The following is a 22,559-nucleotide window of genomic DNA, read 5'->3' as shown; positions in this document are numbered from 1 at the left end:
ACTGATGCTCTTTACCTGGCTGACAGCAAAGGCTTAAATAGTTTCCTATGTTTGTTTCAACCCTCTTTAGTCAAGTTGATTAAATGGATCAGATCTCTTACTTAAAATCTTTCAATGGTTCTACTCGGCTTTCAGAACAAAGCTCAAACTCCACATTATCCCTACCTATTCTTCTAGTTTTCATCTAGCCCACTTTTCTTTTGCCATCCCAATTATTTTCAGTTCCCCAAATGTATCACGCTCCTTCACACTTTGTTTTCTTTTTTATTAAAAAAAGATTTTATTTACTTATTCTCAGAGAGAGGAGAAAGGAAGGAGAAAGAGAGGGAGAGAAACATCAGTGTGTAAGAGAAACATCAATCAGTTGCCTCCTGCTTGCCCCTAACTAGGGACCCGCCTGTAACCCAGGCAACCTTACCATTTGCAGGCCAGTCTTCAATTCACTGAGCCATACCAGCCGGGGCCGTATTTGCTTTCTTAATCTTCAGCCGAGGACATGGTCATTGATTTTAGAGAGAGGGAAGGGAGGGAGTGAGAGACAGAGGGAGAGAAACTTTGATGTGAGAAACATCAACTGGTAGACTTTTGTATGCACTGCAATCGGGACCAAACCCACAACCCAGGCATGTGCTCTGACTGGGAATTGAACCTGCATCCCTTCAGTTCTCAGGCCAAACAACCAAGCCACACCATCCAGGGCCATACTTCCTTTGAAAAAGCTTTTTCCTCAGCCTTAGAAAACAATCTCTTCCTCACCCGGATCTTATTCCAACACTGCCAACCATCCCACCCTGTGCATGCTTCCAGCACAGCACTCAATTCACAATGCTGTAATTTTTTACTTGTCTGTCTCCCTCACTAAGCTCACTGAAGAGACTGTTTCATCTATTAATCCTCAGCACCTAGCACAGTAACTGCTATTGGTGAATGACTATACAGTAATATGCAGTTATTTCACTTTACAAGTTAGGTATGTTCCTTAAACGTGAGTAAATTAAATTCTAAAATCAATTGCTTTAAGGAAAACCAGTAGTCAGTGCCTCAGCAAGGCAACTAACCTCCAACTTGAGCTTTGGCAAGGCTAACCGTTCTTAAGGCTAGGAAAACTTATCTATGTACATATTTCTCCAGCAGCCCAACTCGTATGCTGAAAATACCCTAAATTATTTCAAAGCCATTTTTAAAGTAAGTATATATACATACCACATCTCTGAGTACTTGTGTCACTGTGGAATTTGCATTTCCCCCTTTAATAAGCATGGCATTTTTAACATTTTCACTGAGTTTCGGTTCTCTCTTCTCAAGGAATCTCTTGGCCCTTTTAGTTTTGGGTTTTCTGTTCAGAAAAATCACAATTTATAACAACTTAAAATATTTTCCTCGTATTATAAAACTATAACTTGGCTAATGTGCAAAATCTTAAAAATCAACAGAAACATTACATAACACTTATCCGTTAGAATGTCACCACTAACAAAATCTCACTTTTTAGGAAGATAATCAGTAAAAAAAACCATTCAGTTATTACTGTTAAATAAGTTAATTTTATTAGCTTTTGAGTTTTTTAAAAAAGGGCTTTCATTTTAATATTCCCAACATTCTTTTATTACTGCTTCTTTATCAACCTTTTTTTATTAAAGGGAAAAAGAGAACTCAAGTGAATACTATCACTATTTTTACTTCATTTTTTCCTCAATCTTAAGGCAGTCCAACTATACTCTGTAACCTACCACAAAGAACTGCACACTAACTGCTGATCAGCCTGGGGGCAATTACTAAACGTAACGAGGTTCATTATTTTCTCCAGGTTTAAGACCACAATGCCTGCTAAGAATTATACACTATCCCACTCCAACAAAACTTCTGAGAAAGTCACACATTATTGTCACCAAAGGGGAATAATGATTGCCACTTTATTTATAGGGTTAAGGCTTAGGGCTTAACCTTTACCAAGACCCTATGAGACAAGTGCAGTTATTATCCTCATTTTGTAGATGAGGCACGTGAGGCCAGAAAGGTAGTTTGTCCAAGGTTACTCAGCTTATAAGTAGCCAAATCTTCAAAATGGGCTAGATTTTAAAACTCATCTAGACCAATCACCCTGTAAAATATGAATGGAAAACAAATTCATTATTCTGATTTTATAATGTGACAGAAGAGGTAGAATGTGTTTTACACTTTTCTGTTCAGAAAAAGAGCTTCACCTCTGGTTCTACTACAGTGAGATCTCGCTTTTCCAACAGTTCTCTGACATATACTGAAAGAATTCCTCCTCTCTTAATAACTATGACCGTCCCTCCTTCTACCAGTCCTACGGTCACTTCAGGACGGAGGGAAAAAACCAAACAGAATGTGCACGCACTTTGGTTTACCATGCAAATTTAAAATAGTCTCCTCCAGATAAAATGTCAAGCATATATAAAGCTCCTAATAATCTATTGGTTGATGTCGATATTATTTATTAAGTCAAATCAAGACATATTTAGTGTGTCTGCATTGTGGCAATATAAATGCTACATGCTCTACCTTCAAGATAGTTACTTCTCACTAACCAGCAACAAATGCAAGTAACACCTGGTGTTTTATTTGTTCCCCAAGTAGATGGTAAACTAGCCTTACTCGTCTTCTGCAGTCCCCACATCTAGAGGAACATATAGCAAATACATTTAAGAAATCTCTAAATTAATGACTAAAATACTATTTTATTGTTTACATTGTTAACCCAGGTAAATTGGAAGAAAGCAACAACAAATAACAGCAGGAATATTTAGGAGACCAACAAGTATTTTTCGAATTAATTTAAGGATAACTCAGGGAAGTGTACATGGTTGGGAGGAAACGAAAAGCTAATGAGCATTTTTATGCGCTACAGCAAAGCCTTACGTTCTCCCAACAAACCTCACAGTTCTACGAGATACGACTAAGAACGCTATTTTACAAAGCGAGACTTAGGGAAATTAAATGGCCCAACGTCACAAAGCTTAGGTGGACGCGCCTGGTCCATCACCTACATCTGTCAGACAGATTCTGAGGCCTGTGTTCGTAATCCCCCACTCTTCCACCCCCACACCTCGGAAACCTCAACGTTTCTATTTGGCTACGACAAAAAAGCGGTCGATACTTTCGTGCAACCTCTCCCCCCACCCGCCCACCTCTGCAACTACAACGGTGGGCTTCCCCGCAATCCGCCTCCGGGCAGGCAGGCCAACCCAGGAAGACCCAGACCAGCGAACTGCTCGGCCTCCACCCGGGTCTGGCCGGCGGAGGGTGTGAGGATGAAGAGTGGTAACCAGGCAGGAACGCAGAAGCTGCATCACTCCACTCCTCCACTGGCGCCCGTCTCCCAGCGCTTCCCCCGGCAGGGAGTCACAGAACTTACACAACCCGATCCAAAGCGTCCATCGCTACCGCAGCCCGAACTGAATGAACACACGTGCACCGCCCGGTTACCGCGAGATAGGCCAGTGGCCCGGAACAGGCGGAACCGGAACCGGAACTGGAACTGACGTGTGACGTCAGTTCGGGGGGGTGTCGGCGTGTCGTGGATTCCTAAAGGCACCAGCGGGTATTTTGGAGGAAACTGCATACTGTTCCGTTGGTTACGGGTTTTTGCGGCGCTCCCGTCCTTGAAGTCGGGGTATTCAGGGACCAAGTGTTCTTCTGCGATTCCCCCCAGATAGTAAAAAGGTTGATAGGTACTTATATAATCACTAAAAATAGATCACTGTGAGGTGTGCACAAAATTACCCTACGGATTGTGATTTTTGTTCCAATTTTATAATTGCCATATACTTAACATACCCTTAAATTTACCCCCGTAAAATGTACAATTCAGTGGTTTTTCGTATATTCACAAGGATGTGTCACCATCCCCACTATTCCCAGAACATTGTATCTCCCTAAAAGGAAACACCCCCCCTTTGCAACAAAGTAGCAGTCACTCCCCATTTTCCCCTCCTGCCATCCTCTGGCAACCAGTAGTCTATGTCTCCATGGATTTGCCTATTCTGAACATACCATACAAATTGATTCAAACAATATGTGGCCTTTTGTGTCTGGCTTGTTTCACTTTGTACGATCATATGTGTTTGTGTTTAAGGTTCATATATGTGCTGTAGTATGGGTCAGTAATTCATTTCTTTTTTAAGGACTGAATAATATTCCATTCTATGGATATACAACATTTGTTTATCCACTCAAAAAATTATGGACATTTGGGTTGTTTCCATGCTATGAATTATGCCGTTTTAAACATTCATGTACAAGTTTTTTAGAAGACTTTTATTTTCAATTCCCTGAGTACATTTGCTGGATCATATGGTAACTCTATACTTAACATTCTGAGGAACTGTCAAATTATTTTCACCTGCACCATTTTATATTTTCATTAGCAATGTAAGAGTGTTTGGCATTGGCTTTTCTATTGTTGCTGTAACAAATTACTACAATTACTGGCTTAAATAACACAAATTTATTGTTACAATTCTGAAAGTCAGAAGTCTGAAATTAGTTTTGCAGGTCAAAAGTTAAAATGTCAGGAGAACTGTATTCCCCTGGAATGCTCAAGGGAATAATCTGGTTCTTTGCCTCTTCTAGATTCTAGAAGCTGTCTGCATTCCTTAGTGTTCTTCCATCTCTGAAAAGCATCGATTGAACCTGTTTCCATTGTCACATCTTTTTCTCTGACTCTGATGCTACTGACTCCCTCTCCTAAGACTCCTGTGGCCCTGGTGAATGCGGTTTTGTTGGTTGGAGTGTTGTCCCATAACCCAAAGGTTGCAGGTTCAATTCCCTGTTGGGGCACACATGTAGGTGGCGGGTTTACCAGTAATCCCTGGTCCCAGCATGTATGTGAGGCAACCGATCAGTTTCTCTCTCACATCGACGTTTCTCTCTCCTTTCCTCTCTCCCTTCCTCTCTGAAAGCAGTGGGGGGGGGGGGCGAATTTCCTCAGGTGAGGATTAAAAAAAAAGGACCTTTGTGATTATAGGGGGCCCACCTGAATAATTCATGATGATAAACCCATGTCGAGCATGAAGCAAATTTTCTTTGGCCCCTTAAGGTCTTTTGGTGGGAGTCTTAGTCTATCAACCATAGATTCTAATTTCTCTATTCCTCACCCAAATTTGCTATTGTCCACCTTCTTTTTTTCCATTAAGCCACCCTGGTAGATGTGAAGTGATACATCATTGTGGTTTTCACTTGCAGATCCCTGATGGCAGATAATGTTGAGCATCTTTTTAGGACTGATTGGCCATTTTCGTCTATTTAAATTTTTGCCTGTTTTTAAATAGGGTTCTTATTTTATTGTTGAGTTATGATAGTTTCTATACATTCTAGATACAAGTCCCTCATCTGATATATAATTTAGAAATATTTTCTCCCATTGAACAGATGCCTTTCATTTTCTAGATAGTGTCCTTTGAAGCAAAAGTTTTCAATTTTGACAGTCAAATTTATCCATTTTTGTTCTTGTTGCTTGTACTTTTGGTGTCATGTACAAGAGGCCATTCATTCCCTAATCCAAGGTGATAGAGATTTACACCTATATTGTCCTCAAAGAAGTTTTATAATTTTAGCTCTTACATTTAGGCCTTTGATCCATTTGGAATTAATCTTTGTGTATAGCATGAGACAGGGGTTCACTTCATTCTTTTGCATATGGATATCTATTTGTCCCAGCACTATTTGCTGAAGAGACTGTATTTGCTCCATTGTATTGCCTTTGTTCCGTGGTCTAAGATCAATTTACTGTAATTATGTGGATCTATTTCTGGGCTCTCTGTTCTGCTCCATTGACCTCTTTATCTATTCTTTCACCAATTGCACACTGTCTCTTATTGCAGCTCTATAGTGAGTCTTGAAGTCACATAGTGTCAGTTCTCCTACTTTGTTCTTCTTCAACATTGTATTGGCTATTCTGGGTCTTTTGCCTCTCCATATAAACTTTAGAATCAGTTTGTTGATCTCCACAAAATAACTTGCCGGGATTTTATTGGGATTGCATTGAATCTATAGATCAAGCTACAGCTTTGTGCAGTGGCAGTATCGTAGCCAATGAGGTTTATCCGAGGCGCGATTATTGCTAATAGATCAAGCTACGAAGAACTGTCACCTAGACAATACTGAATCTTCCTATCCATGAATATGTAATATCTTTCCACTTTGTTATATTTTTCTTTGATTTCTCTCATCAGAGTTTTGTAATCTTCCTCATATACATATTGCACATATTTTGTTAAATTATACTTATTTCATTTTGGGATACCATTGTAAATGGTATTGTTCTAGATTTCAAATTGTGTTCATTGCTGATATATAGAAAAGCAGTTGACTTTTGTGTATTAACTGTACCCTGCATCCCTGCTGTAATTGCTTTTTAATTCCAAGAGTTGTTTGTTGATGCTTTCAAATTTTCTTCATAGGCGATCATGTCATCTGAGAACTATGACAGTTTTATTTCTTCCTTCCCAATCCATGCACTCTTTATTTCCTTTCCTTGTCTTGTTGCATTAGCTAGGACTTCCAGTGTGATGTTGAAAAGCAGTGGTGAGAGCTGACATCCTTGCCTTGTTCCTGATCTTAGCAGGAAAGCTTCAAGGTTCTCTCCATGAAATGTGATGCAAGCTGTAGGGGATTTGCAGATAATTTTTATCAAGTTGAGAAAGCTCCCTCCTGTTCCCAGTTTGCTAAGTGCTTTCTTAAATCATAAATTGGTGTTGGATTCTGTCAAATGCTTGTTCTGCTTCTGTTGATGTGATCATGTGATTTTTCCTCTTTAGCTTGTAGATATGAAAAATCACATTAATTTTTTAATGTTGAACCAGCTTTACACACTTGAGATAAATCCCACTTGGTTATGTGTATAATTGCTTGTATACTTTGTTGGACTCGATTTCCTAAGATTTTATGAGGATTTTTGGATCTATGTTCATGAGATGCTGGTCTGTAGTTTTCTTGTAATGTCTGTGTGTAGTTTTGGTATTAGGGTAGTGCTAGCTTAATAGAATGAGTTTGAAGGTATTCCTTCTGCTTCAAGGCTTCTGAAAGACATTGTAGAGAACTGGTATAATATCATTCTTTAATATTTGGTAGAATTCACCAGTGAACCTATTTGGGTATGTTGCTTTCTGTTTTGGAAGGTTGTTAGTTACTGATTCAATTTCTTTAATGGGTATAAGCCTATTCAGATTGTCTGTTTCTTCTTTGGTGAGTTTTAGCAAATTGCATCTTTTGATGAAAAGATCCATTTCATCTAGTTATGAAATTTGTGGACATAGAGTTATCATGTTTATTGATTGTCCTTTTATGTCCATGAGGTCTGTAGTAATGTCTCCTTTTCCATTTCTGATATTAGTAATCTGAGTCCTCTCTTCTTTCTTAGTTAGCCTGGTTTTAGGCTTACTGATTTTGTTGATCTTTTCAAAGAACCAGCTTTTGGTTTTGCTGATCTTCTGTATTGATTTCCTGTTTTCAATTTCATTTGACTTCTGCTCTAATATTTATATTATGTCTTTCTTTTGCTTATTTTGAATTTAATTAACTTTTTTTGGTTTCCAATGTGGAAGCATAGATAATTGATGTTAGAACATTCTTCTTTTCTAACATATGCATTCAGTGCTATAAATTCCCTCTAAGTAGCCCTGGCTGGTGTGGCTCAGTGGTTTGAGTGCCAACCTGTGAATTGAAAGGTTGCTGGTTTGATTCCCAGTCAGGGCACATGCCTGGGTTACAGGCCTGGTCCCCAGTTGGGGGCATACAAGAGGCAACAGATCAATGTCTCTCTCACACATTGATGTTTCTCTCCTTTTCTCCCTTTCTTCCACTCTCTCTAAAAATAAATATTTTTTAAAAATCCCTCTAAGCACTGCTTCCACTGCAACCCCCAAGTTTTGGTAAGTTGTATTTTCATTTTAATTTAGTTTAAAATATTTTTAAATTTCTCTTGGGATTTATTCTTTGACCATGTGTTATTTAGGAATGTGTCGTTGACTCTCTTGAGCATTTTAGAATCTTCTAGCTCTTTCTGTTCTTGATTTCTAGTTTAATTCCATTGCTTGACAGCAGACATTATATATTTATCTTTTTATATTTGTTAAGGTGTGCTCTGTGGCCCCCCAGTGTAATGTGTTGGTGAATGTTCCATATGATTTTGAGAAGAATGTATGGTATATTCTGCTACGGTTGTGTAAAGTTGTCTGTAGCTGTCCATTATATCCAGTTGATTGATGGTGTCGAGTTCAAATGGCCTTATTGATTTCCTGTTGGATCTGTCCATTTCTGATAGAGGTGTTAAAGTAACCAACTATGATATTAGATTCATATACTTCTCCTTGCAGTTCCATCAGATTTTGCTTATGTATTTTCACTCATTTTAGGCACATACATGTTAAGGATTGTTGTCTCCTTAGAGAATAAATGTAATGCCCCTCTTTATCCCTGATAATTTTCCTTGAAGTCTTCTCCATCTGAAACTAATATAGCTACTTCCACTTTCTTTTGATTAATTTTACGCGGTACATCTCTCTCTATCCACTTACTTTTAATCTATGTCTATATATAAAGTGGGTTTTTTGTAGACAACATCGAGTTGGGTCTTGTTTCTCAAACCACTCGGACAATCTGTTTTAATTAGTGCAATTGGACCACTGACATTCAAAGTGATTTTTTTATAAAGTTGAATATCTACCATATACAGTTTTCTGTACATTGCCCGTGTTCTTTCTTTGTATTTTCTCTTCCAATCTTCTTCTGCCTTTTGCAGCTTAATTGAATATGTTACATAATTCCATTTTCTCTTCCTTCTTAGCATACTTGGTTATACTTTTAAAACATTTTTTTAGATTGCCTTTTACAGCACGTAGGCCCAGGGAAAGGCCCGGAGACTGAAAATCTACCTCCCTAAGCAGAGGGCAGTGAAAGACTGAAGAAAAAGGCTGGCCACTCCTGTATGGTGATTAGTAGTTTTTCAAGGGAAACTTACAAAAGAGGTGCATTTGGGGAAGATGCAAGATAAAATGGACCCCTGCGCATTTGGCAAGTGTTATATAGGGTGAAGTGGAGGAGGATTGACGTGGGTATTAGTACATGAATGCTCCTAGGTACAAGAATTACATGCTTGACCAGGCCAGGCCAACAGCCTGTTCCAGGAACCAGCACATAACAGGTGGCAGGGTAGGAGGGCTAGTGTATATCCGAATGAACATCAATTATAACCTCTAAGGGAGGTTTGTGGTAAGCCACCTCCATTCTGGCCATTTGTTCTGGTCCAGCTCATGTGCCAGACAGCAGTCACGTCCCTAGAAGCTGGAAAAGGATTTCCCTCTTGGAGCCTCCAGAAGCAATGCAGCCCTACCAACACCTTGATCTTATCTCCATAAGGTTAAATCTTGGAATTTGACCTCCAGAATTATAAAATAATAAATTTATGTTGTTTTAAGCCACTAAGTTTGTGGTAAATTGTTACAGCAGCAGTAGCACACTAACACAATCACAAACTGGGAGCATGGAATACGAGTAGGAAATAGAAGCTTCTTAAGATATGAAAATGAAAATCTTATTTTGGATCTGAGAAAACTAGGACCTCGGCTACCTTGACATTTTTATTAATGACATACAAGTGTGTCTACATTAAACCCAGATACAAAATACCAGTAACCCACTCTTCCAAATATAAACAACAGAAAAATTTTTTTCATTTTGAGAGTACATTTGTTAAAGCTGGGAACCATGAAACAAGGATGGACTTAGGATAGAAGAAGCAACAGGAGAGCCTAAGCGGAGCTGCTTTGGCCGTCTAGGAATGTTACAGGAAAGAAATGAGCCTAGCCGGGGCTACTTTGGCTCACTGTCATAGAAGAGGGGCCTTGGAAACAGGTTTAGGGGGTTAGCCTGGAAGAAGCTACCAGTGCTCATTGCTTCCCTGGTTGAAGTCTCTTGGGGACCCTTAGAGTTTAGGAGATGCATACCTGAGAGGGAAGAACAGGGAGAAGGAAAAGATGTGGGCGTGCTCCCCAGAGCGGGAGCATACCAGAAAAAAATTTTCAAAGAAAAAAAAAAAAGCACCTAGAAACTACAAATTGTCATTAAAAAGGTATATTCACTCTGCATTGGATTAATAATGTACAGTGTACTTCTAGACAATTTTATAAACAGGATTTTCTTATTCTATAAGGAAAAATGGTGGAAGTCATAAAAGAGAGTCATAAAATCCATTTCCAAAAATCAGTAAGAACATTTCTGGAAGATTACTCTATGCAAGCTTGTTCAGTTTCACATAAGCTGTTGGATCAAAAGGAAATGAGAACAGATTCTAAAAAAACCCCCTTAAACTGCTGCTAAATGAATAGAAAAGCATGTATCAACAGCTTCACTAAACTGGTCGTATCTGTCAATAAACTTGCTATGATCATCCATGTATTAAATAACAAATGAGTGGATTTTCAAACATTTCAATAATGGCCTTAAGGAATCATTCCCACTGAGGCAGCTTAACAACACAGCCCTTTTGAAGAGAATATTATTTGTAAGCAAAAGCCACCCATTGTGTTCAATGACAGAGTATTTAGTGTGATGCTACATAGGGACTGGCTCCAAGATTGGCTTGTAAGTAATCCTAGGAACTTAGTAAGACAGATTAATGGTGTAGAAATTCTAGTTTCACAAAATATTTCATTGTTGAAAAATAAATTTTACCCTACTTAATTCCAAGCATTTAATCTTATTAACATGTAAGGAGCTGAAACATATGTTCTCCTCAGAATTTATGACTTTATTTTCCTCTTCAATTTAAGGTACAACTTACCTCACAGTCTGGATGTTCCTTTTGTAAGATTATAAATCTCAACAATCTTCCACTCAACTTCTTTATACTTTTCTAAGTATTTAAAGTTTGCTGAAATGCATAATGTATCAATTAGGAGTAGTATGTCTATTACAGTGACTTAAGTCATTGCTCTCTCACGTAAAGACCAGGGGTGTACAGTTGCAATGAACAACAGCTGTACTCATCAAGGGTTTCAAATGACATTCACACTCACAGGTCCCAGCCTGGCACTAGACTCACTTAATTTTATAGGAAATGGCACAACAGCATGAGCCTTGTTTCAGCAGGAGTCTTTACTCCAGCTGCCTAAATGTCAACACAGTTGTAAGGGAACAAGATCTTTTGGGTGGGTGCAAAAGCCATGCTGGCTTAGAAGCTTCAGGCTTCCTAAGAACCAGTATCTCTTGAAATAGTATGAGTGTAGCTTCCAGGGATCTTAGTAATAAGCAACACAGCACTCCTTTTAAAGCCCAAAGCCCACCCCACCTAGGTAGCTCAATTGGTTAGGGCATCATCCCAAGACACCAAGGTTGCAGGTTGAGTCCCTGGTGAGGGCACGCACAAGAAACAACCAATGAATACATAAGTAAGTGGAGGAGCAAATTGTTGTTTCTCTCTCTCTCCCTTCCTCTTTCTAAAAATCAATAATTTAAAAAAAATTTTTTTAAGTCCAAAGCCCATGTTTTCCAATGACTATTTATAGTTCTTTTCATAGTCTTCTTGATCCAGATACCATTCTCCAGTAAACAGTCATTTTTAATGAAAAACAATATCGCCTGGCATCACAGCTGATTTTTTCTTTTTAGTATCTTGTCTAGTACGTTTCCAGAGAAAATAGTGCTAGAAGGTAAATGTGAGGTCTTTTTATTGTGAGAATTTTATTAACTCTACTCATAGCAGTCCAGGGCAGAACTATAAAGTTAGGGCCCAATCTTCTATCTCATTCTGCCACCCATGGCTTCTAGTTCCAAGGTTCCTTTATAGTCCAAGAAGCCTGCTGGAGCTCTAGCCATCACATCAATGTTCTAGCAGTAAGAAAAGAGAGGACAAGCTGACCCATTTCCTTTCGCACCTAAAGTTTAAGGAAACTTCCCAGAATCACCCATCACTCAACACTTCTGATTCCATGTCATTGGCCAGAACTTAGTCATACGGCCATTTATATATACCAAGGAAAGCTGGGCAGACTGATGACCTGAGTAAATTCTGGGGTTCTATTACAAAGAAAAAAAACAAAAGAACACATACCAGGCAGGTAATTAGCAGTCTCCCCTACACATACATATGGTGGGAAAAATAAGCTTTTTATTAAACAAAAGCTGAAACTAAGTCATATAAAAATTGGGAAGATACACATGCTTATGACTTGGAAATGTTTTTAATCAAGGTAAATTGTTTTTTGTAAAAAGTTGCAAAACTTACTGAAGAGAAAAATAATTCCTCATTCTATAACATTAGTTCTCTAACCTCTCACACGTACAGTTATATTTTCCAACAGTTATGAGATATAATTAGTGTAAGATGTGTTTTAACTTATTAGTACCAGATTAAACCACGTGAAATAGCCTGCTTTTTATAGTCAGAAACAATCAAATATTGGCAATTTCATGGTTCGATCTGTAACAAGGTATCAAAGTTTGTGACTATTTTATGTACGAATACAAATTAAGCAGATCTAGGTCATCATCATAATAGAATGGCTGTTATAGTCAAATTCCAATAACCTTTCTCAAGTGGGAAAGGAATGGAATTACTGCTAGAATAGCAGGAATGTTACCTTTATACTTAAGCACTTCTGAATTACTTTTCTGTTCCTAGAGACATAATACTTACTGTGGTATGGTAGACTGGATAATGCCACTACCCCTCCCCCCACCCCAAAGATTCTCATGTCCTACTGTTCAGTTCTATACCCGTTTATGTTAAGTTACAGGGCAGTAGGGACTCTGCAGATCAACTAAGGTTATAGACCTTGAAAGAGTGAGGTCATTCAGATGGCCCCAATGTATTCAAATGGACCATTAAAGGTGGAAGGCAAGAAAGGTTGATCAGAGATAGGATAATAGAAGAAGCAGAATAGATTTTAAGCAGGAGAGAAACTTGACCTGCCATTGCTGGCTTTGAAGAGAAGCACACCATGAGCCAAGGAATGCAGGAAGCCCCTAGAAGATGAGAATGGCCTTTAGCTGACAGTTAAGGAAATGGAACCTTGATCCATCAATCGCAAGGAAATGTCATCTCCACCCCTACCTCCCACTCCAGAAAAGAATGAAGTCCTGCCCACACCTTGATTTTAGCCCAGGTGAGACCCATGTGAGACTGCTGGCCTACAAAACTGTAAAAAAAAATAAACACATTTGCATTGTTTTAATCAACATTTGTGGTAATTTATGATAGCTGCAATAGAAAACTTATACACTTACCTTAGTAAAACCTCCAATTTAAAGGACTTATTAGAGAAGTTTTCCTATAGTCATTTAACCAATTTATAAAATTCCATTTATAACTGGTCCTTAATTATTCTGGCATATTAAGTTGTAGCTATAATTGAAAATCTGTATTATCAATAAAAATAATAAAGTGAATTGAAAGCTTCACAGGCAATTATTTTATATAAAACTTTTAAAAGTTCATCACTACTTATTACAAAAAACATTTCATTTAGGAGTGATTTCTAAGGCAGTGTCCTGAGTTTCCATGAAAACAGAACTTTCTGTTTCAGAAGAAATGCCAGTAAGAGGAACAGAATGCTCTGCTTCCAAGTGTGGTGGTTTCTCCTGTTCATCGTTCAGGTTTGAATTATCTTCCATTTGAATCTCTTGCTCTTCCAACTCCAAAGGTTTATCTGGAGCTGGGGCTATTTCCTCATCTTCATTTTCATGTAGAAAACTACACATCATATTGGGTCTATAGGAGAAATCATTATCTTTGATTTGTAGCCATTCCACACCACCTGATTGGGGGAGGAGAGGAGAATGGTGTTAAAAAGTGGGAAGACAAACCAAGAGAGAAACAGGCAAAATGAATTTTAGTTACTTAAGTATATTTTTCTTTAAATTTCTATCATATCAATATACGTCAAAGAAAACCTCAACATGAACCAAGGTAACTACTGATGAACAATGACACAATTTCCGTCTTATATGGAGACCTTGTTACACTTATAGGGCACACATCATCAAAATCCCTAAAAGTTATCTACTGCAGCTACTATGCCAAGCTTTTTCTTCTTTTTAGGGATTTTGTTTATTTATTTTTAGAGAGGGGGGAAGGAGGGAGGGAGATAGAGAGAGAAACATCGATCTGTGAAAAACATCGCTCAGTTGCCTCTCACACGTCCCCAAACCAGAGACTGGCCCTCAACCAAGGCATGTGCCCTGATTGGGAATCAAACCAGCAACCTTTCAATTTGCCAGATGACACTCAACCAGCTGAGCTACACCAGTCAGGGCCAAGCTTTTTTCCCCACAGTTCAATTCCCATCCCATTCGAGAGATAGCTGGAGCTCTCACTGCCATTTCATGCCTTAAAGAAAACTGTCACTTCTCTACCATTGCCTCCTTACCCACTTAGTTTTCGTAATACCATGGATGATTCTACTCTGTCACCTCAAATCGGCACTTATATGTTATTCTGAGTTGGGACATCCAATTGCAAAATAACATACCACTCAAAAAACACAACTTGAAAAAATGTTTGTTCCTTTCCGTACTCACAGTCAAAGCCATAACCCTTCAATACACCTCTATAATCAAGAATTATTCCAGCCCTGGCTGATGTGGTTCAGTGGACTGAGTGCTGACCTGCAAACCTAAAGGTTGCCAGTTCGATTCCCAGTCAAGGCACATGCCTGGGTTGCAGGACAGGTCCATCGTTGGGGGTCTGCAAGACGCAACTGGTTGATTTATCTCTTGCACATTGCTGTTTCTCTCCCTCACCTTCTCTATCCCTTCCTCTCTTTCTAAAAGGAAATATAAATAAAATCTTTAAAAAAAAATTATTCCAATGCTTTTTTTGTTTATTCTTATTACCCTTTTAGGCAAGTATTTTCAATGGATCCTGGCTAATTTTTTTTTTCCTCATTAATTTCTATAGCAAGCCCAAGCTGTTTAGTCTCATCCTTTAATTCCATTAGATGTTAAGATACCCCAACCTATATTGCTACCCTATTAACATTTCCATCTGCTTCTATTCCTCACCATAAACTCTTCTGCAGCTATTTGTTGAAACTTCCTAACTGCTGATCCCATGTCTTCTCATATGTTATCCCTGTAAAGTCTCCATCAAAAATTGATTAGTTCTTTTCTCTGCAGTTCAGCTTCAACTACTTTCATATTTTTTCCTGCAAGAGCATTGTCCTGCCAGTTCCCCTTGCAGCCATTCTTTACTCTTATTTAGCATAATACTTGCCACGTAGCAGATACTTAAAATACCATATTTTGCCATGTATAATGTGCACACACATTTTTAGCCCAACTTTCAGGAAAAAAACCATTTTAATTTTTTAATTCAATTATTTATTTATATTTCAAAACAAAACTGATTATCACATTCCAGGGTATCATTTTGCATATGGATATCATTATTGCTTTCTAGAGTTACACTTTTAACACATAAGCATAAATAAAATAATTAACATTTATATAGACACAGAATTAGTACTACCCATGTATAATGTGCATCCTTATTTTTCCTCAAAAAATCTGGGCAAAAAAGTGCACATTATACGTGGCAAAATACAGTAAGTTGAATGAAATGAGCGTTGTAACATTCAGCCATGTGCATCAGTGTGATTTACTTTTAGAGTACAATTTCCTAGAAGGTAAGGGCCACGTCTCCTATCTATTCTGTTCTGCCTCCAGCATATGGCCACATTTGATAGCCAGCGTCCAGTTGGTCTCCAATGATCCTCACCTTCCCAGTATTCAAACTCATGTAGTCCCCTCCCACACTCAACAGGATACTGTAGAAATGACAGAGTGACTTCTAAGGCTAGTTCATAAAAGACATTATGCCTTCTACCTTGTTCTCATGGATCATCTGATCTGGGATAAGCCAGCTGTCATATCAGGAAAGCACTCAAACAGTCCTCTGGAGATTCAAGGAACTGAGGTCTCATGCTAACAGCCAGCACAAACTTGCCAGTCATGTGCGTGAGCCATCTTGTAATCAATCTTCCAGCCTTACTCAAGCCTTCCGATGCTTGCAGCCCAGCCAACATACTGACTGGAACCTCGTGAGACGCCCCAAGCCAGAACCACCTAGCTTAGTTACTCCCAAACTCTGGATTCACAGAGACTATGTAAGACTCTGGGTTGTTTTCATTGTTTTAAGCCATTAAGTTCATGGGTAATTTCATATGCAGCAATAAATAACTAATACAGCCTTAAATAATTGGTTACTAATTTATTTGATTAAACAAAACACCCAAATCTTCATAAAGATCTACCAGGTTATTAAAGACTACAGGAGAGGAAATTCTGTAATTTCCTTATACTAATAATCAGAGTATCTAAATGCTAGCTCGGCTTATCTGAATATATCTCTTTTTCAAGTTTATTCTAGAACTTCAAATTCCTCTTCCTTTCTGTTATTTTCAAAGTGCCTAAAAAAAGGGGACAGTTTCAGTATATGCCTGGTAAGAACCCAAATTTCTTATATAGTTATGTGTAGTTGGTACAATTAACTTCTGTATAACTAATGTACTTTCAAATGTTTATTCCTTAAAATACAATATATTTGTTAAGCCATAAATATTCATCACTAGAGTCACATTTATGAGAGTTTTAAATATGTCTTTGAGCGATGAGCTTTTAGAATTTTTATTTTTTATTTTCTTAATCCTCACCTGAGGATATATTCACTGCTTCTAGAGAGGAGAGAGGTCGGGGAAGAGAGAGAGACAGAGACAGAGAGAGAGAGAAAGATAGATGTGAGAGAGAAACGACTGGTTGCCTCTTGTACACACCCGGATCAGGGACTGAGCCTACAACCCAGACATGTGCCCGGACCAGGAATCAACCCACGATCTTTTGGTGCACTAGCTGATGCTGCAACCAACTGTGCCACCCGTCCAGGACGAGCAATGAGCTTGCAAACCATCAGGTGATTATTTGTTCATCTCTACAAATCTGTGACTGCTATGGTGTGAGCAGCACTGCTCTAAAGTCTAATCTGGGACAATCAGCAATTAGAGAAGGTTAAATGAATGCTAATTAAGAACCAGACTCAGCAATAACAACTTTGGTCCTAGAGTCCCTTCCTCACATATAAAGCTAGCTTCTTCCAGTTGTAAGTTTCTTAGGGAAGGTTGCTGCAGCTGCCAAGTTTCCAGGAGATCCTCTGAGGGTACACCTTGGAAAGCCAGAACTGCTATTACATCTTCCCCACTTACACAGAATTTTAATTAAGAAAAAAAAAGGAGACTGGTGATTTCCCTAGGGGTTGGAAATCACATCAAGCTTCTTGACCAACACCTCCCAAATATTTTCAATGCAAAGCGGAGATTCTTATATGTCTCCAATGTGCTCTGCTACATTAGAATTCAACTGATTTTATTATTATTATTATTATTATTATTATTATTATTTTCCTCACCTGAGGATATTTTTCATTATTTTTAGGGAGAGAGGAGAGAGGAAGGGAGAAAGAGAAACATCAATGTGAGAGAAACATCAATTGGCTGCCCCCCATATGCGCCCAGACCAGGAATTGGACTGGTAACCTGTGCGTGTACCCTGACTGGGAACCAAACACGTAACCCTTTGACTGTGGGATGATGCTCCAAACAACTGAGCCACACTAGCCCGGGCTCGAACTGAATTTTAAATCTATGTTTGGTACTTTTCATGGAGTACCTTCAATAACATATTTAAGATATTATATATAGTTATTACTACAAAGTACCACAATGTTCTGGTAGCAATGTGTCACTGTCAAAGCCAATATTAAATCATCTATTTTCAGAGAAGTGCATGAACTAACCTATGTTTTCTTCTCCTTCCTTCTTTTCTGTCAGAAGAGTTCTTGTCATGCTGAGCTTCTTCACTGTATGGCATTTATATTTTAGCACTGTTTTATTGTTACCTTCTGCATCCACTGGAACATAAAGTGAACTCAATTATTATACTGCTTAATGCAGTATAATAAAATAAAATGCAAATAAAATAATCATGTTAAGTCTCAATAATTCCAATTTAAGGAGTTAGACTAAACTAATTCTAGACTAATTCAGTCTAGATAGCTGAGTAAGTTTAAAATTTAACTCATCCCTCCTGTTCCAAGCACAGAAAATGCCAGATAAAACATATTAACAATGGAAGGCAGAACTGGACTCTAAACAACAAACAGCTCCGGGGACAGCCACACAAAGCTATGAGATTAAAGCTGTGGGTCTGCTAGGCTCCGGCCCTGAAGGAAGAAAGTGAAGCCAGAAATTTGGCTCTATAGGGTAATGAGGTCTAAAATTCTACCACACATATGAAGGACCAAAGTGAGACTTGCTGCTTAAAGCCAGAGACTGGAGTCAGGATGTTGTCAATCATGAAAGGAAGCTGAGAAAAAACATGATGCCGGCCCACTGCTTAGGAACATAGCTTTATAGAAGACTGTGGGCATAGGCAGGAGGGAAGACAAGGCTCTGAGCTGAGGATGTGAAATGCACTGCACACTTCAGGACACTGCTGCTGTGAGTGTAACTGATACGTGCTAGAAAGCAACAGTCAGTCCAACTACATGAAACTGTCACTACTCAGCCCAAATTGGTTATTTCATATTGTTGAACCCTACACATAGTCATCAATCTAGCAATTCTATTACTAAATATACACCTTAAACATTTTTACACATCTGCACAGGGAGATATAAAAATATTCATGGAAGCATTTTTGAAGTGCGTTAATAAGCATAATTAAGTACATGGGCTCTGGAGCAGACCATCTGGGTTCAAATCTGACTCTGCCTCTTACTTTGAGTATGACCTTGGGCATGTTATTTACCTCTCTGTGCTTCAGTTTTTTCCAATGTAAAATGAAGACAACATGGGGTCTATGCTGTAGACTTGTAAGGATTAAACGAGTTAATACATGTTGCATTTACAATAGTGCCTGACATATAGAAGGCACACAGTAAGTTTTAGTAGTTATTAATAATCACTGGTAAAAATGGAAGCAACATGTCCATTAACTGGAGAATAAATTGTGGTACAGTCACAAATGGAACACTAAGAAACAGGAAAAACAGAGGCATGTAAATCAGCACGTATAAATCTCAAAACATATCTCTACTTGAAAAAAGATTATAAAATAATATGCATAACATGCTAAATTTATATAGTTTGAAAATATACAAAAATACTATTTATTTTTTTGTGCACACATACATATGTAATATAAAATTTGGTATAGGAAAGAAAAATACCAACTTCAAGTAAATGATTATGTCTGAAGACCAAAGGAAGAAAATAAATTTGGAAAGGTGTATACAAGGGGCTTCAAAGGTATCTGGAATGCTTTTTTTAGCGTGTGGCAAAATGGTATGATTTGATACAGCTAGACAATGGGTACATGAAATGTTTAACTTTAATATTCATTGTACATAAGTATGTTTGAAATATTGCAAAGTAAAAAGTCACCATAGCGATCACTTACCATGTTCATCATTTTCTTCAAATACAACACAGGTCCCAGGAGTGTCTGCAGAAAAATTTAAAGACTTGTTGACAAATAACAAAGTTGGTTTCTCGGAAAAGCACATTAAAAAAGGAGTTTCTTCTATCTGACATCCTCCTACCTTCATACTCTCCAGCAAAGACATAGCCGTCCACTTGCAGAATGGGCCTCTCAGTGTCAATTCCCTACATCAGCATAGAGGATCATAACAAATCATTGTTAGAAAAAGCCTTAGGAGTTGGGTAAAATGGATGAAGGTGGTAAAAAGAAACAAACTTCCAACTATAAAATACGTAAGTCCTGGGGATGTAATGTGCAGCATGGTGACTACAGTTAATAATGCTCTATTGTATATTTGAAACTTGCTAAGAGAATAAATCTTAAAAGTTCTCATCGCAAAAAAGGTAAAATTTATAACTATGTGTGGTTATTAACTAGGATGTTAACTAGACTTATTGGGGTGATCACTTCACAATACGTACAAATATTGAATCAGTATGCCATACCCCTGAAACTAATATAATGTCGGTTATATCTTAATTTTTAAAAAAGGAAAGAAAGAAAGAAAGAAAAAGGCTTCCAGATGTAACCTTGCTGCCAAGGGGCACATCTAGCAGAGGTGTCCAACCTGTGCCCGGGGAACCACCTGCAGCTCAGGATGGCTATAAATGTGGCCCATCATAAATCATAAAATCATAAATTTACTTAAAACATTATGAGATTCTCTTGTGATTACATGTGGGAATGTATTTAATGTGTGGCCCAGAACAACTCTTCTTCTTTCAGAGTGGGCCAGAGATGCCAAACGGTTGGACACCCCTGCCCTCTCCCCCGCAAGTACAAGATCAGCTAAAACTGCTCTGATCACGGCACCTACGACCTGCAGGCTGCTTAATTCATACCCGACGGACAGGTCTATTTCAGTCAACGTGCTCTTCAGGCTAAGCCAAGAACAGGGCAAGTTTTGTCAACAGTAGCCAAAAGATTTTAAAGCAAAGTGATAAAACAGATAACTTAGAATACCATACATAACTCAAAACAGCAGAGTACGAGGTCTGCGAAGTTCTCAGTAGGCACCTCCTCTCCCTTCTCCGCGTGTAACCTGTGTGCACATCTAATTACCGTCTCTCCCACCAGACTAAAACAGTGTATTTTTTTCAAATTACGTCGTTCCATTTCAAAATGCCATCTCCTCCAAATGCTGAGCTCTCTGCAGCCGTGCATTCGGCCACTCGAGCGGAGTTCAGCGTTTTCTCCCATGCGTCCCCCCATGACTGCCTTCGGAGTTCACTGCCTTGCAACGCGAATGAATATATCAATCTTTGGGGAGAGGGGGCTCACCATTCATTCTCGCTCTAAATTTAGGAACATCTACCACCATCCTCCACTTCCAGAGGACTCACCAAAATCTTGCATTTATTTTCACATTTTGAGAGAAAGTCTGAATCAATAATTCCAGTCAATTCCACCAGAACCAGCTGCTCCTGGTGGAAGAAAGAGGGGTCAACATGCTAGCCTGCGAGTGGTGTGCAAGGAGAGGCAGTTAACAAGAGCACCCCAGCACCCCCGTGCAACCATCCCGGCCCTGTGAAAACTACGTCCAGCTTTCAGGGCGAGGGACTAAGCGACGTTACCTCAAGGCAACTACTCTACTTCCCCACCCCGATGACAATGCGGCAATTAGTCTTCAGCAAGCTCCCTTGCCGCCCCCCGCTGCCCCCCTCCAGTAAAAAGCAGGCGAGGCGCTCGTGGGGGGTCCGGGTCCGTCGTGCCGGCCGCATCCGGGCTCTCTTCCCCTCACAGCCAGCGCGGCTCTCGCCGCCCCCGCCCCTCGCGCAGACTTTCGTCTTAGCACTCACCGTCTCCTCTTCCCCATCTCCGGGACGCAGCTCCTCGGCTGCCGCCATGATCCCACTCCGCCTTGCAGCCTCGGAGCGACTAGCCACGCCCACCGCGGCTGCCATCTTGAGTGTGGGCAGCGCCCCGCCCCTCTCCTCGCCGCGCCCGGGCCTGCGCACCGCCCCTTTGAGCCGGCGAGGAGGCCGCAGCTGTGCCCACGTGGAGGCTGGGTCCAGGATTGCCCCTTGTTCCTTTGTATTTTTCTTTCCCTTTTCCCCTAGTTCCTTTCTTGAGGGCAGCAGCCGGGTCCCTGGCAAGCTAGGAGGTCCGGTGACACAGGGATCCCTTAGCCGCCCCGGCCCCAAGTGAGAGTAGAGGACGGGGGAGGGCGGGAGGGGAGAGAAAAGGTGCGAGCGAGGGAACCACCGCGTGCAGGGCAATGGAGTGGCCTTGTGTTAGTTGGGTCTGCTTTCTTGGAAAGAAATTCTTAATATTGTGAGGGGAAAAAGGGGAAAGTAACTTCACAGGGCGATCCGAGCCTAAATTCGTAATTGGGCTGGTCGTGGAGGGTGGTCACACCCCAGGCATAAACTTCCTAGTAAAAGGCTTTTATCCAAATGTAAGTAGCTCTGTGCATCTAGGGCAGCACACCTTTGAAATTGCAGTAGCCGCCTGAAAGAGAGCACATAATCTTGTTAACTGTCCTGTAATCCAGTCCCTGCATTGCTTTCTCCCACCTGCTAAACTTCCTCAGTTCCTTCACTTATCTGATGCATAAAAGAAACATTCTCTGGAGCATTAGAGATCTTGCTCCCTGGCAAATGAGTCAGTGTGGCTCAAACTCTCATAAAAATTCCCCACAGGTATGGACACGCCTATGTGACGCTACCCTGCAGCACTAATCCCAACTCAAGTTTTCCCTGAGCCCAATTAACGTGGAAGAAAAGGCACCACAGGCTAAACCTGACAAGCTCGGGGGAGGCCTGTGTGACAGCGTTGCAAACTCAGAGACCTAAAGTAACCAGATAAGATGGTCTGAAATTAAAACTTTCTAACTCAAAGTGGGTCCTGGACAGCAGGGATGTCCCAGATCGGAATCTTCCCTGACAAGTCAATCTTTACTCCAGTCGAGACTACCTATTGTCTTCTTGCATCTGCAATAACATCCTTTGGGGATGCCAAGTTTCCTTTTTCCAGACCCACGTCAAAGCACAGGCACCCATCAG

At 39.7% G+C, this 22,559-nt stretch overlaps 2 protein-coding genes and 1 pseudogene across 6 annotated transcripts in view; 1 reads left to right on the top strand and 2 right to left on the bottom strand.

Annotated features, from left to right (window-relative positions):
* Window positions 1–3,586, bottom strand: part of RPF2 (ribosome production factor 2 homolog) — a 33,831-nt gene extending 30,245 nt beyond the window's left edge. For 2 of the 4 annotated variants that reach the window (XM_024551812.3, XM_024551813.3), the window contains exons 1-2: window positions 3,380–3,459; window positions 1,204–1,336 (exon numbers count right to left, since the gene is read on the bottom strand). In XM_024551812.3, the coding sequence (XP_024407580.2) occupies window positions 1,204–1,336; window positions 3,380–3,402 (156 nt within the window). In that variant the 5' untranslated portion in view covers window positions 3,403–3,459. The other 2 variants (XM_045188679.2, XM_053914148.1) reach the window with 2 other exon arrangements.
* A 2,442-nt stretch (window positions 3,587–6,028) lies between these two features.
* Window positions 6,029–6,093, top strand: LOC128779582 (U4 spliceosomal RNA; annotated as a pseudogene).
* A 6,091-nt stretch (window positions 6,094–12,184) lies between these two features.
* Window positions 12,185–21,460, bottom strand: GTF3C6 (general transcription factor IIIC subunit 6). Of its 2 annotated transcripts, XM_024551811.3 has the most exons (6): window positions 21,354–21,460; window positions 20,898–20,978; window positions 19,616–19,679; window positions 19,474–19,518; window positions 17,810–17,923; window positions 12,185–13,778 (listed from the first exon to the last, which is right to left on the bottom strand). In XM_024551811.3, the coding sequence occupies exons 1-6, from the start codon at window positions 21,456–21,458 to the stop codon at window positions 13,483–13,485; spliced, it is 705 nt and encodes a 234-aa protein (XP_024407579.2). In that variant the 5' UTR covers window positions 21,459–21,460; the 3' UTR covers window positions 12,185–13,482. The 2 variants fall into 2 exon arrangements, with proteins under 2 accessions (XP_024407579.2, XP_053770207.1); XM_053914232.1 differs by lacking the exon at window positions 17,810–17,923.
* Between the last annotated feature and the right edge of the window lie 1,099 nt (window positions 21,461–22,559).

This window comes from Desmodus rotundus, chromosome 11 (genome assembly GCF_022682495.2).
Source record: "Desmodus rotundus isolate HL8 chromosome 11, HLdesRot8A.1, whole genome shotgun sequence".
NCBI lineage: Eukaryota > Metazoa > Chordata > Mammalia > Chiroptera > Phyllostomidae > Desmodus > Desmodus rotundus.
The sequence above is the reverse complement of the archived record's forward strand: the minus strand, read 5'-3'. Positions and strand labels throughout refer to the sequence as shown.

What these genes read in the sequence shown, in the direction of transcription:
- GTF3C6 (XM_024551811.3), bottom strand. Translation starts at nt 21,458, where the DNA reads ATGGCAGCCGCGGTGGGCGTGGCTAGTCGCTCCGAGGCTGCAAGGCGG. An exon ending in CTTTGCTGGAGAGTATGAAG is followed by an intron (nt 19,519 to 19,615) that starts GTAGGAGGATGT and finishes ATTTTTCTGCAG; the next exon opens with ACACTCCTGGGACCTGTGTT. An exon ending in GGAAGGAGAAGAAAACATAG is followed by an intron (nt 13,779 to 17,809) that starts GTTAGTTCATGC and finishes TCCCCCAATCAG; the next exon opens with GTGGTGTGGAATGGCTACAA.